Source organism: Equus caballus, chromosome 22 (genome assembly GCF_041296265.1).
Source record: "Equus caballus isolate H_3958 breed thoroughbred chromosome 22, TB-T2T, whole genome shotgun sequence".
NCBI lineage: Eukaryota > Metazoa > Chordata > Mammalia > Perissodactyla > Equidae > Equus > Equus caballus.
Window position 1 is genome coordinate 29370927 of NC_091705.1, and position 25952 is coordinate 29396878.

Sequence of the window (25952 nt, forward strand, 5' to 3'; positions counted from 1 at the left end):
GTGGGCTGACTGGGAGAAGGGAGAGGATGAGCCACTCTGAGGCCTGTCGGAGGGGCTCACGTGAGAGCGAGGGAGTTAAACTCGCCAAGCCAGTGCCCCGTCACCACGAGACCTCAGTAAGGTTTTTCTCCTGTTTCGCCTTCCTTTCCTCACCCCCACTGCCCCATCCCTGGAGGAGTTGGAAGCCTCCGAGACCAAGGAGGCCTCCGTCCCGTGATGCTGGCTTCCCCCCCAGCATGCCCGAGCCACCTCAGCTGCAGAGGACAAGACACTTTGATGATAACGTGGGATTGAACATTTAAATGTCTGAGTCGAGACTGTTTTGCACCCTAAGTGTGACCACGAGATTGATGATGATGAAGTAAGGCTGACTAGAGAAGCTGTGGAGGCCTGAGTTTTCTTCTAGAGTCAGGGTCTGCACCAGCACCACAATTGGATTTCAAGGGACAGTAGGAGACAAAAAGGAAGTCGCTTTTTGATTGTGATTCCGCAAGACTGCTTGTCTGTTGTGGTAGTTACACACATGTGATTTATTTTAGGACTTTTACTTCTTGCTTCACTTTTATTTTTGTTAACTTAAAAAGTACATCTGTACAACTTCAGTTTGTTTATAATTAGTGAATTCCTGAATTATCCTTCTGTGTACACTTGAACACATTCTTTCTTATTGTGGCAAAATACACATGACATATGTTGACCATTTTCATCACTCTCAAAGTGTACAGTTAAGTGGCATTTAGTACATTCATAACGTTGTGCAACCATCACCACAATCTAGTTCCAGAACATCGTCATCCTCTCAAAAGGAAACATCATGCTTATTAAGCAGTCACTCCCATTACCCCCCTACGCCCAGCCCCTGGCAGCCACTAATCTGTTTTTTGTCTTTATGAAATTGCCTGTTCTGGATTTTTAATCTAAATAGAATCATACAATGCGTGACCCTTTGTGTCTAGCTTCTTTTACTCAGCATAGCGTTTTCAAGGTTCATCCATGTTGTAGTATTTATCAGAATTTTATTCCTTTTTATGGTTGAGTAATACTCCATTGTACGGATATGCCACATTTGTTTATCCTTCAGTTGATGGACATTTGGGTTCTTCCTCCCTTTTGGCTGTTGTCAATAGTGCTGCTGTTAACATTCTTTTACAAATTTTTGTTTGAACACCTGTTTTCAATTCTTACAGGTATATGCCTGGGAGTGGAATTGCTGGATCATATGGTAACTCTATGTTTGACTAATTGAGGAACCACCAAATGATTTTCCCCAGGGGCTGCACCATTTTACATTTCCGCCATCAATGTATGAGGGTTCCAGTTTCTCCACATTCTTGCTGCTAGTCAGGGTTCTCCAGAGAAACAGCACCAACAGGGCGTGGAGAGAGAAAGAGAGAGATTTGTTTTAAGGAACTGGCTCACACGATTGTGGAAGCTCGGTAAGGCCAAAATCTGCAGGGGAGCCCAGCAGCTGGAGACCCAGGAAAGAGTTGCAGTTCAAGCCCAAAGGCAGTCTGCTGGCAGAAATCCTTCTAGCTCGAGGGGGATGTCGGTCTTCGTTTTATTAATACCTTTGACTGGATGAGGCCCCCCCACCTTATGGAGTGTAATCTGATTTACTCAAAACCCATCAACTTAAATGTTAATGTCATCCAAAAAACATGTTCACAGAAACATCCAGAATAACGTTTGACCAAATATCTGGACACCGTGGTGCTGCCAAGTTGACACGTAAAATTAACCATCACTCTTGTCAACACTTACTTTCTATTTTTAAAATTATACCTGTATTAGTGTCCTAGGGCTCTGTAAGAAAGTTCCACAAACTGGGTGGCTTAAAACAAGTCTCTTGTCTCACACTTCGAGAGGCTGGAATTCTAAAATCAAGGAGTTTGCAGGGCCACGCTCCCTCCAGAGCTTCTAGGGGAGGATCCTCCCTTGCCTCTTCCAACTGCTGGTGGCCACAGGCACTGCTTGGCTTGTGGCAGTGTAACTCGGATCTCTGCCTCCATCTTCACATGGTCGTCTTCCTTCTCTGTGTTTTTACCCAAATTTCTCTCTTCCTACAAGTACACCAGTCAAATTGGATTAAGCTCAATGGCCTCATCTTAACGATTAAATCTGCAAAGACCTTATTTCCAAATCAGGTCACATTCACAGATACTGGGAGTTAGGACTTGAACATCACTGTTTTGGGAGGGGGCACAATCCATAGCAATAGCCATCCTAGTGGATATCAAATGATACCTCATTGTGGTTTTGATTTCCATTTCCCCAATGACGAATGACATTGAGCATCTTTTTACATGCCTTGTTGCCCATTTATGGGCAGAAGAAGAATAGAAGAAATGTCTATTCAAGTCCTCAGCCCTTTTTTGAGTTGGGTTGTCTCTTTTGTTGTTTTGTTGTTTTTGTTTTTGTTTTTGTTTCTTAAAGATTAGCACCTAAGCTAACAACTGTTGCCAATCTTCCTTTTTTTTTTTTTCTGCTTTTTCTCCCCTAATCCCCCCAATGCACAGCTGTATATCTTAGTTGTGGGTCCCTCTAGTTGTGGCATGTGGGACGCTGCCTCAAGGTGGCCTGACGAGCAGTGCCATGTCTGCGCCCAGGATCCGAACCAGCGAAACCCTGGGCCACCAAAGCAGAGCGCGTGAACTTTACCACTCGGCCACAGGGCCAGCCCCTCTTTTGTTGTTAAGTTGTAAGAGGTCTTTATGTATTCTGGATACCAGACCCTTATCACATATGTGACTTGCAAATTTTTTCTCCCATCCTATGAGTGTCTTTTCACTCTCTTGATCGAGTCCTTTGATGTATATACGTTTTTAATTTTGATGAATTCCAATTTATCTATATTTTTCTTTTGTAGCTGTGCCTTTTGGTCTCACATCTAAGTAAGTGTTGCCAAATCTAAGGTCACGAAGATTTACTCCTATGTTTTCTTCTAGGATTTTATACTGTTAGCTCTTATATTTAGGTGTTTGATCCATTTTGAGTTAACTTTTTGTATATGGTGTGAGGTAAGAGTTCAACTTTATTCTTGCATGTGGATATTCAGTTCTCCCAGCACCATTTGTTGGAGAGATTATTCTTTCCCCCTGAATGGTCTTGGCACCCTTGTCAAAATCTTGAACACTTTAAAAAGTGAATTTAAGTAATGGGTTATGACTTGATCAATCAGGTTAACCTTGAAGATCCCTTCCCAGCTCAAAATTTCATAAGAATCTTGACAGAGCCTGTCTTCTTGGTAGAATTGTAAAACTCAGGAATATTTATGAACCAATTCCAAACACGGTTTTCTTAAAGGTCTCTAACAACATTCAGTGAAGTCACCTTCTCTTAGTTAAAGGGTATTTTCAAGTCTAAACCCATAATGGAAACAACTGGGTAGAGTTCCACCCATGAAGGATTAAGTGCTATGGGAATTGGGACCCCTCCACCATAAACAACTAGAAAAGCAGCCAAAATATATAAAACAAATGTTTCCAGACATTGAACATCAGGAAGCATAGAACTGTGAGGCCCTGAGAGAAGAAAGACAAACAAAGAGAGGTGATTCCCCGTCTTACTCATTGAGGGTGCTTTCAGTCTGCAGCATAGAGATAGGGAACAAGAGGCCCACTGTGTCAGAGAGATCAGAAAATCTGCAGAGGGGCCCAGCCCCGTGGCTGAGTGGTTAAATTCGCATACTCCGCTGTGGTGGCCCAGGGTTTCACTGGTTCAGATCCTGGGCGCGGACATGGCACCACTCATCAGGCCATGTTGAGGCGGCCTCCCACATGCCACAACTAGAAGGACCTGCAACTAAGATACACAACTATGCACAGGGGAGGTTTGGGGAGATAAAGCAGAAAAAAAAAAAAAAAAAAAGATTGGCAACAGTTGTTAGCTCAGGTGCCAATCTTTAAAAAAAAAATCTGCAGAGGGTCCCCTTGAACCTTAGGTGAGTTCTGATCAGGACATGTGTGGGATGAAGCTCCATGAGACCAGGGAAAGAACAAACAGAAAGCGGTAGGGCAAATCATTCCCAGAGCTCCAATAGGCCTGGAAATAGTTGAGGTTTCTGCTACCTAGAGTGGAGAGACCTTGGAATACACAGAGCACTGGGCAGAATCCTCAGGAAGGTCATGCCTGTGTAGTGGAGCTGCATTAGGCCTAGGGTAAAGGCTGCTCTCAGCCTGCCACAGAAACGCTTACCAGCAGGCCTCACACTGATCTGCAAGTAGCTTAACTGCTTGGCAGAACAAAGTCCAACACTGTTGAAGGAAATACAGCAAAACCCAGCACTCAACAACATAAAAGTTACTGTGTTTGGCACCCAACAAAAAATCGTCAAGCAGGCAAAGATGTAGAAAAATATGATCAGAATCAGAAGAAAAATACATCAATAGATCCAGAATGACACAGATGATAGAATTAGCTGATAAAGACCTTAAACAGCTATTGTTAGCTTATGAAAATTCAAGGGTATAAAGGAAAACATGAACATAATGAGGAAAGTCATAAGATATATTTAAAAATCCAAATCAAATTTTTTTTAAAGAATTTTTTTTCCTTTTTCTCCCCAAAGCCCCCCAGTACATAGTTGCATATTTTTAGTTGTGGGTCCTTCTAGTTGTGGCATGTGGGATGCCACCTCAGCATGGCTTGATGAGCAGCGCCATGTCCGCACACAGGATTCGAACCAGTGAAACCCTCAGCCGCCAAAGCGGAACACACAAACTTAACCACTTGGCCATGGGGCCGGCCCCCTAAATCAAATTTTTAGGAGATGAAAAATACAATATCTGAAATTAAAATAAACTGAATGTGATTAACAGCACATTGAACACTGCAGAAGAAAAAATCAGTAAAATTAAAGCTTGACAGAAATTGAAATTATTCAAAATGAAGCACAGAGAAAAATACTGGAAAAGGAATGAATAGAACATCCTGTGGGACAATACCGAGTATCAAAAGTACATACCAGAAGGAGAGGAAAGAGGGAAAGAGACAGAAAACATATTTGAGGAAATAATGGCCATTCCCCAAATATGATGAAAACTGTAAAGCTATAGATCCAAGAAGCTCAGTGAACCTCAAGAAGAGTAAACAAGAAAAAACTTGACATGCTGAGAAACATTACAGTCAAATTGCTGAACCAGTGATAAGTAAAAAGTAAAAAGAATAGTAAGAAGTAAAAAGTGAAGAGTAAAAGGAAGCATCTTAGAGGAGCACAGATCAGAGCGGCAGCAGACTTCTCCTCAGAAACTATGCAAGCCAGAAGAGAATGGCATGGCATCTTTAAAGTGTTAAAGGGACAAAGACCCTATCAATCTAGAATTCTGTATTTAGCAAAAATGTCTCTCAAAAATGAAAGTGAAACTTTTTCAAAGCTGAAAGAATTCATTACCACTAGCCCTGAACAATAAGAAATGTCAAAGGAACTCTTCAGACAAAAGAAAAATGACACCAGGTGGAAATCTGGATCTGAATGAAAAGCCCTGAAAATGATAACTACATGGGGAAGTATAGAACTTTTTCATATTTTTTAAATCTCTTTAAAAGATGATTGTTTAAACAAAAAGAATAATGTATTTGGGGTTTACAACATACGAAAAAGCAAAATATAGGACAACAATAACATAAAAGGTCAGAAGGGGGAGAAATGGAAGTGTATAGTATTATAAAGATTTTATAGTATTTATGAAATATTATAATGTCACTTGAAGGTAGAATGTGATAAGGTAAAGATGTACATTAAAAAGTCTAAAACAACCACTAAAATAATAAAACAAAGAGTTGTAGCTAATAAGCTAACAAAGGAGATGCAATGGGGAGAAATGGAAGTGTATAGTATTATAAAGATTTTATAGTATTTATGAAATATTATAATGTCACTTGAAGGTAGAATGTGATAAGGTAAAGATGTACATTAAAAAGTCTAAAACAACCACTAAAATAATAAAACAAAGAGTTGTAGCTAATAAGCTAACAAAGGAGATGCAATGAAATCATAAAAAGTATTCAATCATTCCAAAAGAAGGCAACAAAAAGGAAAAATGCAGCAAAGACCAGATGACACAAATAGAAAATAAATAGGAAGATGACATGCTAAAACCTGATCATATCAGCAATCACATTACATGAAAATAGGTCAATACCTCAGTTACAAGGCAGAGGTAGTAAGATATCTAAAGTGCATGGTTTCAGGTGCTGGGGTCACCAAGAAAGACACGACTCACACAGGCCCTGGATGGAATCACACTTCACTCACAGAGAAGAGACAGAGCTGGATCGGCTTCAACGGGGAGCATCAGGCCCCCATGGCCGGGAGGTCTTGTCTTGCAGCTGATGCAGGGAGACGGTCTCCCTGTGCCCCCGTTATGCTGCTGGTGGAGAACTCTGTTCCCTCCCGCCAGGAGCAGATAAACCAGTGGCGTGGCGAGTTCCCTCTGATGCACACACTAAAGCAGAACAGAAAAGTACGCATCAAGTCTGTCAGCAGGGGAGACATATTTCCAAACAAGCTGATATTCTCTGCACAGGCTCTGAGAGCTTCTTATCTTCCTGGAAGGAAGTGTTTGGGGCCCACACTCTTATGCAAATGTGCATGGGTCACCAGGCTGTGCATGACTGCCTTTCCCAACAAATTTACTAACTGGCCCTGTACAAGAAAGCGTATGTCCATCTCTGATCAATATAATGTGTGCGTCAGCCCAGCAGAGACCATGATGACTTCTGAATTATTGGGCTATGAATTAATGAGGCCTCCATGTATTTTCTAATATGTGCACTTTCAAAATATCAGATGTCTAGGTTGGGTAGTTCTCTCCGTGGCCCAGAGACCCACTGGATAATTGTGGCCTGTCAGACATGCATATGGGCTTCAAGCCAGACTAGAATGCATCTCACTTTCCTGGATAGGATCTTTGTGAAATCGCTACGTTGGAGGATTCCACTAATTAAATCTGACTAGTCCACTCAGCACGCTCTGGCTAGAGCAAAGAGCCCTGAATTTGGAACCCAATTGAAGTCCCAACTCCATCACTGCAGAATGAGTGACTTTAGATGAGTCACCTGTCCTCTCAGCATAGGGCTGACTTATCAGGAAGACAGTGTTTCCAGATCTCTCTGGAGGCCTTCATCCCCATGTTTAATGTTAACAACTGCATGGAGAGGCAGCCCAGGTTACAAGCACCAGCTCCAGACTCCAACGATCTGAGTCTGAGTTCCAGTCTCCTCGCTTAATTGGCACTTTGGTCAAGTGGCTTCACTTCCCTGTGTCTTGGCTTCATCATCTGTACACTGGGGATGATGATAATAAACTTTATCTCATAGGGTTATGGGGACCTAATAAATCAATAATGCTAACGTATTTGTTAAATAAATACCAGTATAGCAATACTGCTACAAGAATATTTGTTAAATAAATAAAAGCTGTTTGATGATAGGGAACTATCTGTGCAAACTCTGCACACGTGAACCTGGAATGTGGCACAGCTGGAGTTAGCCCTTCTTCTCTGGAGGTCCTGGAGCAAGAACTCTGTCCTCTTAAAGTTACAGCTGTTGTGAAGAGATGCTGAAGAGGAACACTGGCCAATTGCAGGAGGTGGCCAGGCCTCAAAATGAAGGCCTCCCAGGGAAGAATGGATGACCTGGTGTGGCTTAGCCTGCAGACTAAGCCTGCAGAGGGGAAGCAAGTATGATGGTGCTCAGTGGCTGTAGGTGAAGACAGGCATAAAAATGGTTCCTACTTTGAGCATAAAACTGGGGGCAGGAGATGGAAGTTTCAGTGGGGAGAGCTTCTGACCCATTATTAGGAAGACTTGTTGCCCAAACCAAGGCTAGCTGACCCTTCTTCTCTGGGTTGCTATAGGGAGCTTCTCAGTTAAGGTAGAGAGTTGAATGAGGTGAAACACACAAGGCCCCTCCCAGATCTAACAGTGCTGGACTCTAATATTTCTGTTGACTTTGAGATTTGACCACTGATAAGTGTGGTAGGAACAAAGTCATTGCTATTTTAAAGTTTCAAAATTTGAAGCTTGCCAAGAACTCTATAAAGAGTGTCTGCCCAGATTCCCCGGGCCACCTCCTGATGAAGTACTCAGCGGCCTGACGTTGCTATAAGAACCCCCGTTCCTCCCATGGATTATGAAACATGGGTGGTGGTGACAATTCCTGGCAAGGTCGTAGAAAGTTAATTTGTCTGAGAGCTGTCATTGCTCAAGAACCCACAGGTCAACCTCCAAACCATCCAAAATATCTTTTGATATCAGCAGTGTCTGCCTTTGAGACTTCAAAAGAGCCGTCAGGACCAGGCCTCTAGTTTGCCTGGAATGCAATGGCATCTGGACTTCATTTCTATGGCCTGCAAGTCTGTGAAGTCATTCCCAAGAGTGGCTTTCTTATCTGCCTCAGCCAAAACAAGCCTGGAGAGGCAATTAAAATTTATTAGGCTCTGGAGTTACATTATAGCATGACCTGTTGTACATGGATTCAGATAAGCCGTGGTTCAAATCACGCTCTGCCTCCCCACCATGATCCACTGACCAGCCACAGTACAGACTGGTATCAATTCCTTGTCCCTGGAGGCAGCAAACAGTGCCTACGTGACCACTTCTCTGGGGAATTCTCAAGTGCAGTAGGACAGGGGCTGCAAACCCAAATGCCTTCAAGGCCTGGGAAGGCAATAGAAAGGAGGCAATTTGGCCAGCTGGGGACAGCGAGTGTGTGACAACTGCTGGGCAGTTCAGCCAGCGGTTGGCATGCTGGAGGGCAGGACCATTATTGCCACACTGTCTGATTTCTCTAAGATAAGGTGGAAATCTGGATTTGTATGTAAAAATATCTTAGTTTTTAAATGCTGGCCACTAATTTGAATACCAGTTTGGATTTTTTTTTTGAATACCAGTTTGTTTGTTCTTGGAATGACTTGGAATGAAAGAAGAGTTCCTCTCTGCTGAGGACCTGCAACAGGTGTCTCCATAGCTGACCGCAGTCTGAAGAAGGATCCTGTTCTAAGAAGGATCTGTTAGCCTCGGATCAGAGTCTGCAGGGACCTTCAAGTTAATCCAGTCCGGCGACTTGCAGCCTGCTGTAGAGAGAGGAGCATGGGCCTGAGAGTAGAGAGACCCGGGTTCTGGTCCCAGCCCTGTCACTGATTCCCTGTGTGACCTTGGGAAAGTCTCTGTCCTTCTCTGGCCTCAGCTTCCCCTTCTGGAATTGGCCCAGAACATCTCAGGTCCTTGCCAGATCACATGGTGTAGGGCTCCACTTGAGAGTTAACCCAAAATGGAGAATTTTCAAAAGCAGCACTTGTTCTTGATTTGGGGTTGAAACAGTTTTCAGGACTGGTTGTGCATCTTCAGGTAGTTCCAAAACTAAGAAAAGAACTTACCAGAAAGGAGGCTTTGCCAGCGGCTTCCAGAGTCTTTGTGCCAAGGTCTCAGGGCTGAGGGAGGTGATCTGAAAGCATTCGTCAAGTGCCAATGGTGAAGTTTAGCTGGTGAGAGAAAGCAGGTGGGGCTTATGACAGGTGGAAAATGGCCAGTGAGAGGTCACACCAGTGGCCTGGCTTCTTGTCCCTGTTCTCACTCTCTCTGCAGCCCAGGAAGTCCCTCCCTGTCTCTGGGCCTCAGTTTCCTCTTCTGAAGCAAGGAGGTTGGCTGGCTAGTTTCTGAGCCCCCTTGGAGCTCTGGAGTTCCGTGATTCCCATGAATTATGTTTCTTTTTTTTTTTTTTTTAAAAGATTTTATTTTTTTCCTTTTTCTCCCCAAAGCCCCCCAGTACGTAGGTGTATATTCTTCGTTGTGGGTCCTTCTAGTTGTGGCATGTGGGACGCTGCCTCAGCGTGGTTTGATGAGCAGTGCCATGTCCGTGCCCAGGATTCGAACCAACGAAACACTGGGCCGCCTGCAGCGGAGCACGCGAACTTAACCACTCGGCCACGGGGCCAGCCCCTGAATTTTGTTTCAAAGTTGTAGTTTTATCATCTACACAAGGACTTTAATTTTTTTTTTATTCAACAGATGTTTCTTAAGCACCCACTGGTGACAGGCACTATGGATGCAGCTAGCAAAACCAGATACAGGCACGGGAAAGGACCAGAACTCTGGGCAGGTGGCTTGTTGACAATATGGTGGCAAGAACTGCCTGGGCATCTCAAGGATGCGGGGAGGCCACACCCAGAAGAAGGATCTCTTGTTGGGCTAGTGTAGCAGCCACTGTGGACCGGCAAGTCCGGGCCAGTTGCTGAATGAAGGAACCCACCCTGCGAAGTCCCCCTGCTCCCTCCACCCAACCCGGGCCCTCCCTGTCCTTCTTCCAGTGGAAAGGTAGCAGAGGGGGCACCAGCAGGTAGCCAGGCTGGGCCTCAGGGGTGGTGGTGGGACAGGTGAGCCTGCAAGGGCTCCCTCTGGGGCAGTGCGATGCCTCCGACTCCGCTCAGATGCCCACTGTGTGCCTTGCTCTGCGCCGGGACTCTGCAGAGAGGGAGAAGGTGGCCTCCTGGCATGAGGTCAAAGGGGAATTTTCTCCCTAGCCCAAAAGCGTTTGCTGAAACCCATATAAGTTATTGCCTGTTTGCATAAAAACAGCTTTTCAGGGTGTAGATGTGTGTGTGTGTGTGTGTGTGTGTCTGTGTACTGTGGATCGAAAAAAAAGGAAATTCCTTTAGTACCTGGTTATGGAAGTCTTTGACTTTTCAGAATATTGAGAGTTTTAGGTCTAACAGGAACCATGAAACTAATAAAAGAAACCTCAACTAAATTGGAGTCAGGAAGGCCTGCAGGGGGAGCCCTCACGCCCCAACACACATGGTCAATACCTCCAAACCATCTCCAACAGGAAGATGTCTTCGCTTTACCACCCAGCAGGAGGAAGGAAGATTTCTCTCCCGCCTGGCAACAGCCCAGCCAATGAGAGACTGTAGCAACCCAGCCAGTGAAAAGCCTCTGCGCTTGGGACTCCCCGTGTCCTCCAACAGACTCTGTTTATTACAGCCCCTCCCAACTCCCTCTTTTCCTCCCTAAAAGCAAGTCCCTGCCTTTGTTTCTCTGGATTTGCCTGTGGTCCATCCCAGCACGGGTCTCAAATTGCAATTCTTTTGGTTGTTCCCAAATAAACTCATCTTGCAAGTGAAACAACTGGCCGATTTACCTTTTAAGTTGACACAACCCATGGAAAAATTGTTTTCTAATGCTATTTTCTAGTTTCTCCTTTTTTGGAGGGGAGAGGGAGGTTCTGCTGTTCCTAAAATAACGTTAACTTATTGCTGAAATTCCCTCATGAAGAAGATACTTCTTTTGATGATTAAGCATGTTTACTGCTAGAACCCTAACTTTGTAAACAAACTACTTAAATTTCTGGCTTTCAGTTGTAATAACTGCTCAGTTTTTAAGTAGAGGCAGCTTAGTTTTGATCCTGGATAAGGCTGTTGCGTTTCTTGAAAAATATATATCCGAAGTGGGAAAAAACGCACATACAATCCCTGACCTCATGGCACTTGCAGTCCTGGGGGGACTCAGACAGTGGTTAATCAGATAAAGAAACGGCGTGCCTAGTAAAGTGCTGTGACAAGAGGGTGGGTTTCCAGCAGGAGGCTGGAACCTAGTCAGGGCTGGACGGGGCCAGCTTCTTCAAGAAAGTGACTCTTGAGCTGAGATCCAAACGGTGATGTGAGGTTAACTAGGTGAAGGGGACAGGAAAAGCGTTCCTGAAAGAGGAACAGCATGTGCAAAGCCTGTGTCGGGAGGGCACAAGGCACGGTCAAGGCACTGAGCGGAGCCAGCATTGTTGTGAGGTGAGGCTGTTGGGGTTTGGGGTGAGCCAGGCCCCACAGAGTCTCACCGTCCATGGAGAAGACTTGGGTCTTCATGCTGAGAAGGTGGGAAGCCTCTCAAGGATTTTCAGCAAGGAAAGTCAGGTTCAGATCTGCGTTTTGAAAAGACTCCTCTGAATACTATTAGGAAGAGACAGGTGATGGTGGAAGGGATGGGCGGGGATTGAGGGGAGCAGAACAGATGCAAAGGGACCAGTGAGGAGGTGATGACAGGGGGACAGCGTCCTGGTGAGACAAGATAGGGGCCTGGCCAGAGCCATGGCAGTCGAGAGAGAGCAAGTGGTCAGACTTGAGAGCTGTTTGGGATTTTGAACCAACAGGGCTCGGCGATAGATGGAATGAGAAGTTGAGGCCCACTCCTGGCTCTCTGGGCAGGTGCACTTGAGGGTGAGCTGGCCTCAGATCTATCTGTGTGTTCCAGCAGCAGCCCCCTGAGGTGGGAAGCCACTTGGGTGGCCCCCAGTGATCTGTTGTTTTCTGAGTTTCACACCCTTGTGTAATTTCCTCCTGAGTGTAGGCTCGACTTAGTGACTTGCAGCTAACAAATAGAATATGTCAGAAGTGATGGGTGAAGGGGTGGGGTTATAAAAGGACTGTGACTTCCATCTTGGGCGCTTTCTCTTGCTGTCTCTTCATTGCTTGCACTGGGGGAAGCCAGCTGCCTTGACATGAAGCAGCCTTGCAGACGGGCCCATGTGAGTGAGCTTAGAAATGGATCTTTGGAGGCCTGCCAACAGGCACGTGAGTGGATTTGGAATCCTTTGCTTCCCCAGTCAAGCCTTAGGATGACTGTCACCAAGGCTGACACCTTGACTGCAGCCTTGGGAAAAACCTAGCGTCAGAACCAGCCAGTTAAGCCACTTTCAGATTCCTGACCCACAGAACCTGAGAGTTAATAATTATTTGTTATTTCCAGCTACTAAATTTGGGGATAATTTGTTAGGCAGCCATAGATCATGGATACAGCCCTCCCTCACACAAGCTGTGCTCTCCGCTTCCCTGGGACTGGGAAGGGAAGGGTTAACGCCAGAGCCCAGGGCTCTGGGCAGGCAGCAAGGTTAATGCCTCCAGCTTGAGCGACAGTTCATTACAGGGTTATCTAGCAGCTCAGCCAACATTTGGGTCTGCTGCCAGCTGGGCCTCAGCCCTCCTGTTGTGCCTGTCACAGCAGGAGCCCTGGAGGGGGTGGGGGGCGTCCTGGAAACAGACAGATTTATTAACAGCCTCGCCTGCCTGCATCTGCCCGTGACGCATGAGCGGCGAGTAGAGCCCGCGAGACTCTACGGCCGTGTCCCCGCTAGGGGTCAGGACTGCCTCAGATCCTGAGCTGCAGCACCTTCCAGAGCTCACGCCCCAGCTCTGCTGTGTCGAGAGTCCAGAGAGGGGTGTGGAGGGGCTCCCCCAAACCCCAGAGACTGCCCCATGACCACAGCCACCAGGTATGGAGACCTCCGATGTGACGAGCTGTCACGTTCACCATCTCATTTAATCCTCACAATAGCTCTGCGAAAGTAGGAATGCCTGTTAGCCCCATTTTGCAGGTGAGAACACTGAGGCCCAAGGTCATGTAGCTGGCAAGGGCAGGGCTGTTGGACTCCAAAGTCTGCATGCTGACCCGCTCTGCCCCCTTGGCCCCTCCGTGGTGAGGGCTATGGGCTCGGTGCCTTATTGGTTTGGGGAGCTGTTGCGGGGGACAAGGTGGGAGAGTTGAGGAGGCAGGGCTCCAGGCCCTCTGTTCCTGCTCCGGCAAAGGCAGCTCCACTGATCCGTGTTGTGCCATTCAGGGACAGGTAAAGTTTCATTTGAAAAAAACAGTTCCAAAAACCAAACCAGGTAGTGTGGTATTTCAGAATGTGTGGTCTGAACTGAGAATGTTCCAGTCCCAAATTCCCACTTACTGTGTGGTGTGGGGAGCTCCTCCTAGGCCCTCCCTCGTGGTGATGGATGGAGGATTCAGTGAAGTCAAACACACAAAGCCCTCAGCACGATGCTGGGCACAGAGTCAGTGCTCGGCGTGGTGGTGTTTGCAAGAAAGGATTGCCTTCATAAAAGAGATCTGTGATGTTGGAGAAAAACGTGACTCCAGACCACAGGGAGTCTGAAGGCTTTGAACAGAGCGACCTCCCTCCTTTGTGCTTGTCAAGAAGACCCCAGCCCAACAGCCCCCACATTTGGGGGAGACATGTGCTGGGCCAGAAAACTTGAACAAGGAAGATAAACCTGGTGGGGCGGGGGCAGGAGGCAATGGAAGAGAAACCACCCACCATTGTGGATTTTCTTTGAAAACAGCCTAGGAGGGAGGAGTGGCCAGCAATAAGATTAAGGATTGTTACAAACATTTCCTGGATAGGTAAATCCCAGCTCAGGTTACCAGTTTTACCAGAGGGATTAAATTGACTTTAGGAGGAGCCAAAAGAAAGAAAAGAGGCCCCTCGGGAGGGACCAGCCTCTCCCTCTGAGCCCAAGTTCTATCCCCAGCACCCGTGGACGTAGCCTTCCGGTAACAGGGAGCTCACTCGCATATGGAGTCGCCTCTTCCCACAGGTTCATCTGTGAGTGCTCAGAAGAGCATCTTTCTCCTCAAGTGCAAATCTTCCCCCAGCAGCCTCATCTAATAATTCAGTCGGTTGTTATATAGAAACATATTTTTAATATGTTTCTTTGCATCCAATAAAAATGCTAAATTTTCTTCTTAGTTTTAATAACATCGTTTAAGATTACTTGGAGTTTTCTCTATACATAATTATATCACCTTGGAAAGATAACTGTTTTGTTTCTTCTCCAAATCTTGCATCTTTTGTTTCTTTTTCTCGCCTTACTGCACTGGATAAGACCTCCAATAAAATGTTAAATAAAATGGCTGTAGTTGGCATCCTCGACTTGTCTCTGATCACAAAAGGAAAAGTTTGCAATGTTTTGCCATTAATTGTGTTCGCTGCAGACATAATCTTTATCAAATTATGGAAATTCTCTTCTGTTCATAATTTCCTAGATTTTTTTTTTTTTTTGGAGGAAGATTAGCCCTGAGCTAACGTCTGCTGCCAATCCTCCTCTTTTTGCTGGGGAAGGCTTGCCCTGAGCTAACATCCGTGCCCATCTTCCTCTACTTTATATGTGGGATGCCTGCCGCAGCATGGCGTGCCAAGTGGTGCCATGTCCACACCTGGGATCCCAACCGGCAAACCCCAGGCTGGGCCGCTGAAGCAGAGTGTGCACACTTAACCGCCACGCCAACGGGCCGACCCCAAAGATTACATTTTTATCAAGTGGTTTTCTGCATGTAGTTTTTGTCCTTTAATCAGTTTATGTGCTGAGTTACATTACTGGATTTTCTAATGTTAAATCAAACTTGTGTTCCTGAGATTAGCCTATTTTGGTTGTGGTATCCTTTTATTTACTGAGGGATTTTTGTGGCTCACACTTTATTAAGAATTTTTCATTTATATTTATCAGTAAAATTGGCCTGTGATTTTTCTTTCTTGCCATATCTTTATTGTGTTTTGGTATGCAGATTATGTTAGCCTCATAAAATGAATTGGAGATTATTCACTCTTTTTCTATTCTCTGGAAGAGATTGTCAAAGAATAAAATTGCCCAAGGCCAACATTACCCTGATCCGAAAACCAAACAAGGACAACACAAAAAAGGAAAATTACAGGCCGATATCGCTGATGAACATTGATACAAAAGTCCTCAACAAAATACTATCAAATCGAATACAACAATACATTAAAAGGATCACACACCATGATCAAGTGGGATTTATTCCAGGGATGCAGGGTTGGTTCAACATCCACAAATCAATCAGTGTGATACACCACATTAACAAAATGAGGAATAAAAATCACGTGATCATCTCAATAGATGCAGAGAAAGCATTTGACAAGATCCAACATCAATTTATGATAAAAATTCTCAGTAAAATGAGTATAGAAGGAAAGCACCTCAACATAATAAAGGCCATATATGACAAACCCACAGCCAACATCATACTCAACAGGGAAAAACTGAAAGCCGTTCCTCTGAGAACAGAAACAAGACAAGAATGCCCACTCTCACCACTCTTATTCAACATAGTACTGGAAGTTTTAGCTATAGCAATTAGGCAAGAAAAAGAAAGAAAAGGGATACAAATTGGAAAGGAAGAACTAAAACTCTCACTATTTGCAGATGACATGGTTCTATATACAGAAAACCCTAAAGAATCCACTAAAAAACTATTAGAAATAATCAACAAATACAGTAAAGTTGCAGGATACAAAATTAACATACAAATATCAGTTGCATTTCTATCACTAATAATGAACTAGCAGAAAGACAAGTCAAGAATTCAATCCCATTTACAATTGCAACAAAAAGAATAAAATACCTGGGAATAAACTTAATGAAGGAGGTGAAAGACCTATACACTGAAAACTATAAGACGTTATTCAAAGAAACCAAAGAAAACATAAAGAAATGGAAAGATATTCCATGCTCATAGATTGGAAGAATAAACGTAGTCAAAATGTCAACATCTCCTGAAACAATCTACAGATTTGGTGAAATCCCAATCAGAATCCCAATGACATTTCTTCACAAAATAGAACAAAGAATCCTAAAATTTATATGGAGCAACTAAAGACCCCAAATAGCCAAAACAATCCTGAGAAAAAGAACAAAGTTGGAGGTATCACACTCCCTGAATTCACATTATACTACAAAGCTATAGTAGCCAAAACAGCATGGTACTGGCAGAAAAACAGACACACAGATCAATGGAAGAGAACTGAGAGTGTAGAAATAAACCCACCCATCTGCGGATGGTTAATCCTTGACAAAGGAGCCAAGAACATGCAATAGAGAAGGGAAAATCTCTTCAAGAAACGGTGTTGGGAAAACTGGACATCCATATGCAAAAGAATAAAAGTAGACCAATATCTTACACGGTACACAAAAATTAACTCAAAATGGGTTAAAGACTTGAATGTAAGACCTGAAACCATAAAACTCTTAAAAGAAAATATAGGCAGTACAGTCTTCGACATGAGTCTTAGCAGTGACTTTTCAAACAGCATGTCTACTCAGGCAAGGGAAACAAAAGAAAAAATAAACAAATGGGACTACATCAGACTAAAAAGCTTCTGCAGAGCAAGGGAAACCTTAACCAAAATGAAAAGATAACCCATCAACTGGGATAAAATATTTGCAAACCATATATCCAACAAGGGGTTAATTTCCAGAATATATAAAGAGCTCGTACAACTCAACAATAAAAAAAAATGAACAACAGGATCAAAAACTGGGCAGAGGGTGTGAACAGACATTTTCCCAAAGAAGACATACAGTCGGCCATTGGGCACATGAAAAGATGCTCAACATCACTAATTATTAGGGAAACGCAAATCAAAACTACAATGAGGTATCACCTCACACCCATCAGAATAGCTGTAATTAACAAAACAAGAAATAAGTGTTGGAGAGAAATGAGTGGAGAAAAGGGAACCCTCAGACACTGCTGGTGGAAATGCAAACTGGTACAGCCACTATGGAAAACAGTACGGAGACTTTTCAAAAAATTAAAAATAGAACTACCATACAACCCAGCTATCCCATTACTGAGTATTTATCCAAAGAACATGAAATCAACGATTCAAAGAATCTCTTTGGTTCCTGAAGTTCTTTGAATCTCACCCCTGTGTTCCGCGCAGCACTATTCACAACAGCCAAGAAGTGGAAGCAACCCAAGTGCCCATCAATAGATGAAGGTATAAAGAAGATGTGGTATATATACAATGGAATACTACTCAGCTGTAAAAAGACAAAATGGTGCCATTGGCAACAGGGATGGACCTTGAGAGTATTACGCTAAGTGAAATTAGTCAAAGACAAATACCGTATGATTTCACTCATGTGGAAGATAAACAAACACATGGATAAGGAGAACAGATCAGTTGTTACCACAGAAGGAGGAGGTGGGGGAAGGGGGAAAGGGATAAAGGGGCACATGTGTGTGGTGATGGATAGAAACTAGACTATTGGCAGTGAACGTGATGCAGTCTATACAGAAACTGAAATAGAGTAACGTACACCTGACATTTACACTATGTTCTAAGCCAATATGACCTCCACAAAATAATTTTTAAAAGTCTGACCATAAAGCCAGACAAGAGATGTGCAGACTCTAATCAGATGTCATTTGAATATCTATGAGCACTGTGGCCCTGCCGGGTAAGAAAAATAGGAAAAGAACTCAGCTAGACAGAATACTAGATCAAGCTGATAAGCTGGTCAGGCAGAAAAGTCCTCTGAATAAATGTGGCTGACACATCAAAAAAAAAGGCTAAAATTCTTTCATCTTTGAATATTGAATAGAATTTGCCAGTGAAGCCATCTAGAGTTGCAGTTTTCTTTCTAGAAAGGATTTTAACAACTGATTCAATGTCCTTAATTGTTACAGGATTAATCAGGTTTTCTATTTTTTTTTTTCCGAGGAAGATTAGCCCTGATCTAACATCTGCCAATCCTCCTCTTTTTGCTGAGGAAGACTGGCCCTGAGCTAACATCCGTGCCCATCTTCCTCTACCCTACATGTGGGACGCCTGCCACAGCATGGCTTGCCAAGCGGTGCTCTGTCCACACCCGGGATTTGAAGCGGAACGTGCGCACTTAACCCCTGCATCACGGAGCCGGTCCCCCAGGTTTTCTATTTTGTCTTGAGTCCACTTCTTTTAAATTTTCAAATGTATTGACTCAAAGTTGTTGAAAAATCCTCTTTTTTTCTTTAAAGTTGGCAGCATCTATAGTGATGTCCCACTTTTTATTCCTAATATTGATTTTTTTGTGCCATTTCTTTTTCTCTAGACCAATTTCATTCAGGGGTTTGTTAGTTTTACTATCTTTTCAAAGAACCAACTTTTGGCGTTGTTGGATTAGCACTGTTTTAACCTTGCTTTCTTATTTTATTAATTTCTGTTCTTGCCTTTATTATTTATTTCTTCCTACTTATATTGGATTTGTTTTGACATTCTTTTTTAAACTTTCTGGGGTGGATGTTTATTTTATCAATTTCCAGCTTCTTTTCTTCTCTGACGTATGCTTTTAAGACAACAAATTTTCCCTCTACATACTGATTTACCTACACCTACCAATTTTGATATGAATTTTCTTCATTATCAATTGATTCAAAATATTTTCTAGCTGCTTTTATCAGTTCTTTTTTAACCCATGGGTTATTAGAAGTGTATTCTTAAATTTCCCAGCATATGGAAAATTTCTGGTATCTCTCTTTTTTTTTTTTAATGATTTTTTTTTTTGAGGAAGATTAGCCCTGAGCTAACATCTGCCAATCCTCCTCTTTTTGCTGAGGAAGTCTGGCCCTGAGCTAACATCCGTGCGTATCTTCCTCTGCTTTCTATGTGGGACACCTACCACAGCATGGCTTGCCAAGCGGTGCCATGTCCGCACCTGGGATCCGAACTGATGAACCCCAGGCCACCGAAGCGGAATATGTGCACTTAAGCACTGCGCCACCAGGCCGGCCCCGCTGGTATCTCTTATCGTTGGTTTATACCTTGGTTAGAAGGAATAGCCGTTTAGATGCTATGCTCTATAGGATTTTGGTTCTTTGAAATGTGGTGAGATTGGCTCTATGGTTCAGGTTATAGACAAATTTTATAAATTGTCTTCTGTGTTTGAAAATTAGGTTTTGGATACAGAGTTGTCTATATATGTTCATTAGGTCAAGTTTGTTCATCTTTTGTTTACATCCTCTAAGTAGATACTATAAATGCTCACTCCTCCCTGGTTCTCCTCTTTTTTCTGGATGCGTAGGCAGACTACACTTCTCAGTACCCTCAGAGAGAAGAGAGACCACACACCAGTTCTCACTAAAGAGATGTGAATGGAAATGATACATGTAACTTCTGGCCCAAGGCATTTAAGAGCCAGTGTGCTACCTTCACACTTCCTCTTCTGTAGAAGCATCTGTGGAAACCACACATGAAGATGGCAGAGGCATATGATGAGAGAAGGCTGCGTCCCTGAGTCGCTGCGTGGAGGAGAATGGCCTTGAGAACTGCCTGACTCCGCTGGACTTTATGTGAGTGAGAAATAAACCTTCGTTGTGTTAAGCCACCAAGACTTTTTTTTTGTTACAGGAAACACAAGGATATAAAAAGATTGAGAGTAAGAGGATGGAATAAAATATATCCTTGTGTTTCCTGTATGCCTCTTATAAACCAAATATAGCTGGATTTTTCAAATCCAAACTGTCAATCTTCATCTTTCAACTGGAGCATTTAGGCTTTTGAACTTTAATATAAATAAATATGAGTGTAAACCCACTAGCTTATTTTGTGCTTTCTCTTTATCTCACACTTTCTATGTTATTTTTCTTTTTTGTGCTGTTATAGATTGATCATTTTTTAAATTCTATTTCCCCCTCCACTCATTTAGACATTATTCATTGTTTTATATATGTTTGTGTATGTTTAGTGTTATCTTTGAAATTACAACATGAATATTTAACTTGCCAAAGTCTAAAGATACTCAGTACCTTTGATCTTTTCCCCAGGCTTTAGAACACTGCAATTATACTTTGACACATATGCCATAGTTTTTGTAATAGTATTATAATGCTATAAAATAAAAAAAGAGAGAAACTCTACAAGACATTAATATTATTATTTATACAGCCAATGTTCAAGTAGACTTCAGATATATTTATCAGTTTCTTTGCTCTTCATTTCTTTCATCTCAAGCCTTCCATCAGGATTCATAGTCTGTCTACATGAAGTATATCCTTTAAATTTTCTTTAACGAGGTTCCACTAGCAGAAAGCTCTGTTTCTGTCTGAAATGTCTTTATTTAACCCTTATTTTTGAAGTACATTTTAGTGGGTGTAGAATTTTAGTTGGATGGTTATTTCCTTTCAGCACAATAAAGATATCGTTTTACGTCACCTGGCTTCCATTGCTGCTGTTTAGAAGTCACTGTCACCCTGTCATTCTTCTGAAGGTGATTTCTCTTATTCTTTGGGTGCTTGTTAGATTTTTCTCTTTGCCTTTGGTGTTCTTCAGCTTTACTGTTATGTGTCTAGATGTAGATTTATTTTTATTATTTTGCTTGGAGTTTGTGGGGATTCTTGAATTTGTAGATTATTAGCTCTCATCACATTTGAAAAGTTCTCAGCCATTATCTCTTCCATGATTGCCTCTTTTTTTCTCTTGTATCCCTCTGAAAATCCTAGTAAAAGAATTTTAGACTTCCTCACCCTGTCTTCCATGCCTCCCAACTTCTCATTTATGTTTTACATCTATCTATTTCTCTGCGCTGTACTCTGTATCATTTATCTTCTGTTTCACTAATTCTCTTTTCAGTTCTGTCTAATCTGCTATCAACCTCAATAATTGAGTTTTAAGTTTCAGTTATTGTATTTTTCATTTCTAGAAGTTCCGCTTGGTTCTCTGTTAATTCTTCTAGGTACCTTTTATGGTTTCCTGCAGATATGTGCAGATCACACTGCTTCCATTCTGCTGTTCCCCATCTGGATTGCAAGTCCTCGCTTCTCCCTTCTCCATCCTCCAAACCTGGAGGTAAGTCACACCTCCTTTCAAAACTCTGGCTGGACAGTTATGGTGGAAACTCAAGCCATCCTCATCATTTAATCATTTTGTGTTTACTCAACAAAGAAACCCACTAAGTGCTAGGCTGTTTCTATGGGGGATACAACGATGAACTGGGCCTGGAACCTGCCATTGAAGAGCTATTTCCTAGGAGGGGGCTGATATGAGAAAAAGGAAGTTTAGAACGAATTACAGATACCTCCTTGGATACTTTCTGTGTGCTAGTCACGTTGTCGGGTTCTGAGTGCACAGAAGGGAGTAAGATACAATCTCCAATAGTTTCCAGTGTAGTAGCAGAGGGAGGTGGGTACTCGAATAACCGTGTGAAACGTAGTAAGTGCCAGACACATGATAGGTGCCTTATAAATCATCTCTGAGTGAATGAGGTGAATGTCCGTGGGAGTTCAGAGGAGAGAGGGAAATTACTTCTGATGGGAACGGATCAAGGAAATCTTTGTAGTGGCATTTGAGTTGGGCCTTAGAAAGCAGTTGTTTTTTGGACATTCTGAGAAATTGGAGAGGGTAAGGGGAAATCCAGATATGGCAACAACATGAAAAAAGGCATGGGGTATCTTTTTCTTTTTAAACAACTTTACTGAGATATAATTTACATACCATAAAGTTCATCCATTTAAAGTGTGCAGATCAATGGTTTTAAGCATATTTAAGAGTTGTGCAACATCACCATAACATGATTTTAGAACATTTGTATCACACCAAAAGGAAAGTACTCCTTAGCAGTCACTCCCTATCCTCTCGACTCTGGGCAACCACTAATCTACTTTCTGTCTATCTGTCTATTCTGGGCATTACTTAAGTGGAATCATACAATATGTGGTCTTTTGTGACTGGCTTCTTTCATTTAGCGTGATGTTTTCAGGTTTCATCCCTGTTGTAGTATGGATCAGTTACTTTATTCCATTTCACTGCTGAATAATATTCCATTGTATGGATATACCACATTTTATTTATCCATTCATGAGCTGATGGATATTTAAGTTGTTCCTACATTTAGCTACCATGAATAATGGTGCTATGAACATTTGTGTTCAACTTTTTGTATGGGCATGGTTTTATTCTCTAATTCCACTAGGAGTAGAATTGATGAGTCAAATGGTAACTCTATGTTTAACCTTTTGAGGAACAGCCAAACTGTTTCCCAAAGCAACTGTGCCTTTTTATGTTTCTAGCAGCAGAGTATGAAGATTCCAATTTCTCCACATCCTTACCCACACTTGTTATTACCTGTCTTAATGATCATAGCCATCTGGTTGGTGTGAAGTGGCATCTCTTTGTGGCTAATGATGTTGAGCATCTTTTCATGTGTTTATTAGCTATTTGTATATCTTTTTTGGAGAAATGTCCATTCAAATCCTTTGCCTATCTTTAAGTTGGGTTATTTGCCTTTTTATTGTTGAGTTGTAAGAGGTTTTTTATATATTCTGGATGCTAGACTCATCAGAGATATGATTTTAAATATTTTCCCCATCCTCTGGGTTGTCTTTTCACGTTCTTGCTGGTGTCCTTTGAAACACAAAAGTTTTAAATGTTTGTGAAGTCTAGTCTATCAATCTTCTCTTTCATCGCGGTGCTTTCGGTGTTGTATCAGTTGTTCTGTTTTTTAACCCTGGTGCTGGTCTCCTGGTTCAGCTCATGGAAACTCATCAGGCTGTTCTGATTTGTGCATTTTTCTGCTCATGTATGTAAGACTTAGATAAACAGGTTTTTAAGGAGGTGCTGATAATCGCAGCTTCCTCCGCTGGGTCCCTGTGAGGGCTGAGCGGGTGAATGCACACACAGCGCTTAGCCAGCAGCTGGCACCATTAGCGCTGATGCATGATAGTGGCCATTGTTCTTATTGTTAAAATCTAGCTCTGCTCCTTATTGGGTGGGGGATCTTGGCCCCTCATTAAGCCTCACTTTCCTCATCTGTAAAATGGGTTAGTACCAGCCACTTCGCTAGGACCACCAGCGGCCTCAATGACACCAGATACAACATTGTCAAGCTTGAAGTCTGCTCCCAGGAGGCCCTGATGAAGGCTTGGGTCAATAAAACAGGAATGAGGAAAAAGAAAACCAGAGTCATGAGTGAAGAGAGTCAGTGCCGTGAAGGTCTGGGTGGCTGCCAAGAGCTGGCTGTGGGCCCCTCAGAGTCTCCATGAGCAGGGCTGGCCAGGCCTGGGAAGGAATGAGGGGGCAGTTGGCTGAAAGAAAGTTGGTTTCCAGGTGGAGCAGGGCCTGGTGGTGCCAAAGCGCCTGGCTCCTTGTGGGATAATCAGAGACCAGACCTCCTTGTACCCCACAGCCCCCTGCACTGGTTGCCCCATTCTATTCCAGTCTTCCCATCTTCACCCAAACAATCCTCTCCATCCACCTCCACCTCTTCCATGTCAGTCTGGCCCTTGAAGTCCCATCGAGGAAGACGCCTCTGCCTTTCCCCCCTCACTGGGCCACTCCACAGCCCCTCTCAAGTCTCCCCACTTCCACCCCGACCCTATCACGCCCTCCCTGGGGGGGCTGGAGGGAGCTTCCTAAAGAGTCAAGGAGATCACCTCACCCACTGCTCCCAACCCTCTAATGGGGACTGCTGCATGAAATCCAGATCCTTCTCTGGTCTCAAGGTCAGGTCAAGGTTTTGAGGGCCTTGGAGGGGTTTTCATTAAAGTGTAACATGCTTACAGAGAAAGCACACATCGTAAGTGTGCAGCTCGACGAATCCCCCAGACCAAACACACCCGTGTAAACTGGCACCCAGCTCAAGAATCAGACCCTTACCGGCATCGCAGATGCCCCCTCGTGCCCCTTCCAGTTACTACACATGCCCTCAAGGTGGCCGCCATCATGACTTCTAATACCATAGATGACTTCTGCCCGATGCTGAACTTCGTCTGAATGAGATGGCTCAGTGTGCGCCTCGGGTCTGGCATCTTCTGCTCACCGCGTTTGTGAGGGTCCAGTAAGCTGATCGCGCAGCTGCAGTGCGTTCCGTCTCGTTCCTCCACTATTCCTCTGACACCCGTACCACCCTTCACATAGCCATTCGACTAGCATTGGGCTTTTAGGTTGTTTCCAGCTTCGGGATATTACAAAACAAAGCTCCTAGAAACGTCCTTGCACATGTCCTTTGGAGGACATATGGACTCCCTTCTGTTGGGTAAACACCCATGAGAGGAGCTGCTGCCTTATAAGGGTACATGAACGTTCAGCTTTGGAAGATCCTGCGAAGAGTTTTCCAAAGTGGCCGTCCCGCTTTCGAGTCCTCGCTCAGCTGCTCGGAAAGTTGCCATCATTCCACTTCCTTACTGACCCTCTGTGCGCATATTTATAGATATAGGCTGTTTCGTTTTAGCCGTTCTGGTGAGTAAGCTGTGTTATCCCATTATGGTTTTAATTTTAATTTGAGGGGACCATCTTTAAGAAAAAGAATATAAAAGAAAACTAGGAATATAAAGTTGGGCACAAAAGAGAATATTTGTTAAGAATGTGAAAAGAAATCACGACAAATTGCTGGGGAATTTCAGGCTTCAGATTCCTTTCTTCCAAGAGTTTTTGAGGCTTTCCCAGAAATGCTAACATTGAAATGCTTCTTGATAGCAACCTGGCTCCCTCCCCGCCCTGAACACTCCACAGCTGCCACCCATCCCTGTGTGAACAATGCCCCATGCGAGTGAGGGTCCCAGAGCTCAGGCATCATCGGCTTCCTGGGAAGTGGCCTCTGCCCGGCCCTCAGCACCCCTGCTCACCCCAAACCTTCCCTGGCCTGACTCCTCCTCCTTAGGGTCTCGTCCCTCCCATTAGCTTCTCAGGGAGGTCTGCTCTGACCTCATTTTGTAAGTCCACATCATGAGACAGATGGCAACAGAGCAGGAGGTTAGGAGCAATTGCTGTGGACCCAGCCCGCCTGGTTGGTGTCCCGGCTCCAGCATTTTCTAGCCATGTGACCTTAGAGACTCAACGTAACCTCTCAGGGCCTCAGTTTCTTCACCTGTAGCGTGGGGAAAGTCATGCTAGCTCCTGCCTTATAGGGTGTTATAAGGACCCAGCAAGTTAATGTGCGTAATGCACTAGAAAGGGTGCTTGGCACCCTCACTCTTAGGATTGACATGAGGCCCTGTCATCCACAGCCTTAGTCTCTCCTCTGGCACATCTCCCTTCTCACTGGCCCGCTGCTTGAACGCTCCGCAGCACAGGCCTGCCGTGCTGACCGCTGTAGCCTTGGGGCCTAAGGCAGCACCTGGCCCATATTAGAGACAGAAAAGGATGAATGAATAAATCTCATCTGTATATCTCACATCCGGCCAGGCATCTCCAAGCCACAGCCACACCCTGAGCGAGGCCACCCTGGACCATTCCCTCCCTGCGGGCAGAAGCCCCCTCCCCACTCACCCTGTAGCAGGCGCTGACTAAATGGATGAGCCTCAGCCGCCCACCCTGATCTCGCCTTTCTTGGACTTGTGGCCAGAGTTTCTTTTGGCCTCCATGTGCACAGCACTTTACAGTTTACAAGTTCGGTTCCCTTCCATAATCAC

General features: G+C 43.8%; 1 protein-coding gene across 3 annotated transcripts in view; it reads left to right on the forward strand.

The window, feature by feature from the left end:
* Positions 1-25952, forward strand: part of RPRD1B (regulation of nuclear pre-mRNA domain containing 1B) — an 86353-nt gene that overhangs the window by 55414 nt on the left and 4987 nt on the right. The window contains exons 7-9 of one of the 3 annotated variants that reach the window (XR_011431015.1): positions 19631-19898; positions 20734-20815; positions 21281-21393. Coding sequence is in view for 1 of the 3 variants with exons in the window: in XM_070247728.1 (XP_070103829.1) it covers positions 1188-1226 (39 nt within the window). In the remaining 2 variants the exon portion in view is untranslated. Of the gene's footprint in view, positions 1-1187; positions 4378-19630; positions 19899-20733; positions 20816-21280; positions 21394-25952 lie in introns of those variants that run through there. The other 2 variants (XR_011431014.1, XM_070247728.1) reach the window with 2 other exon arrangements.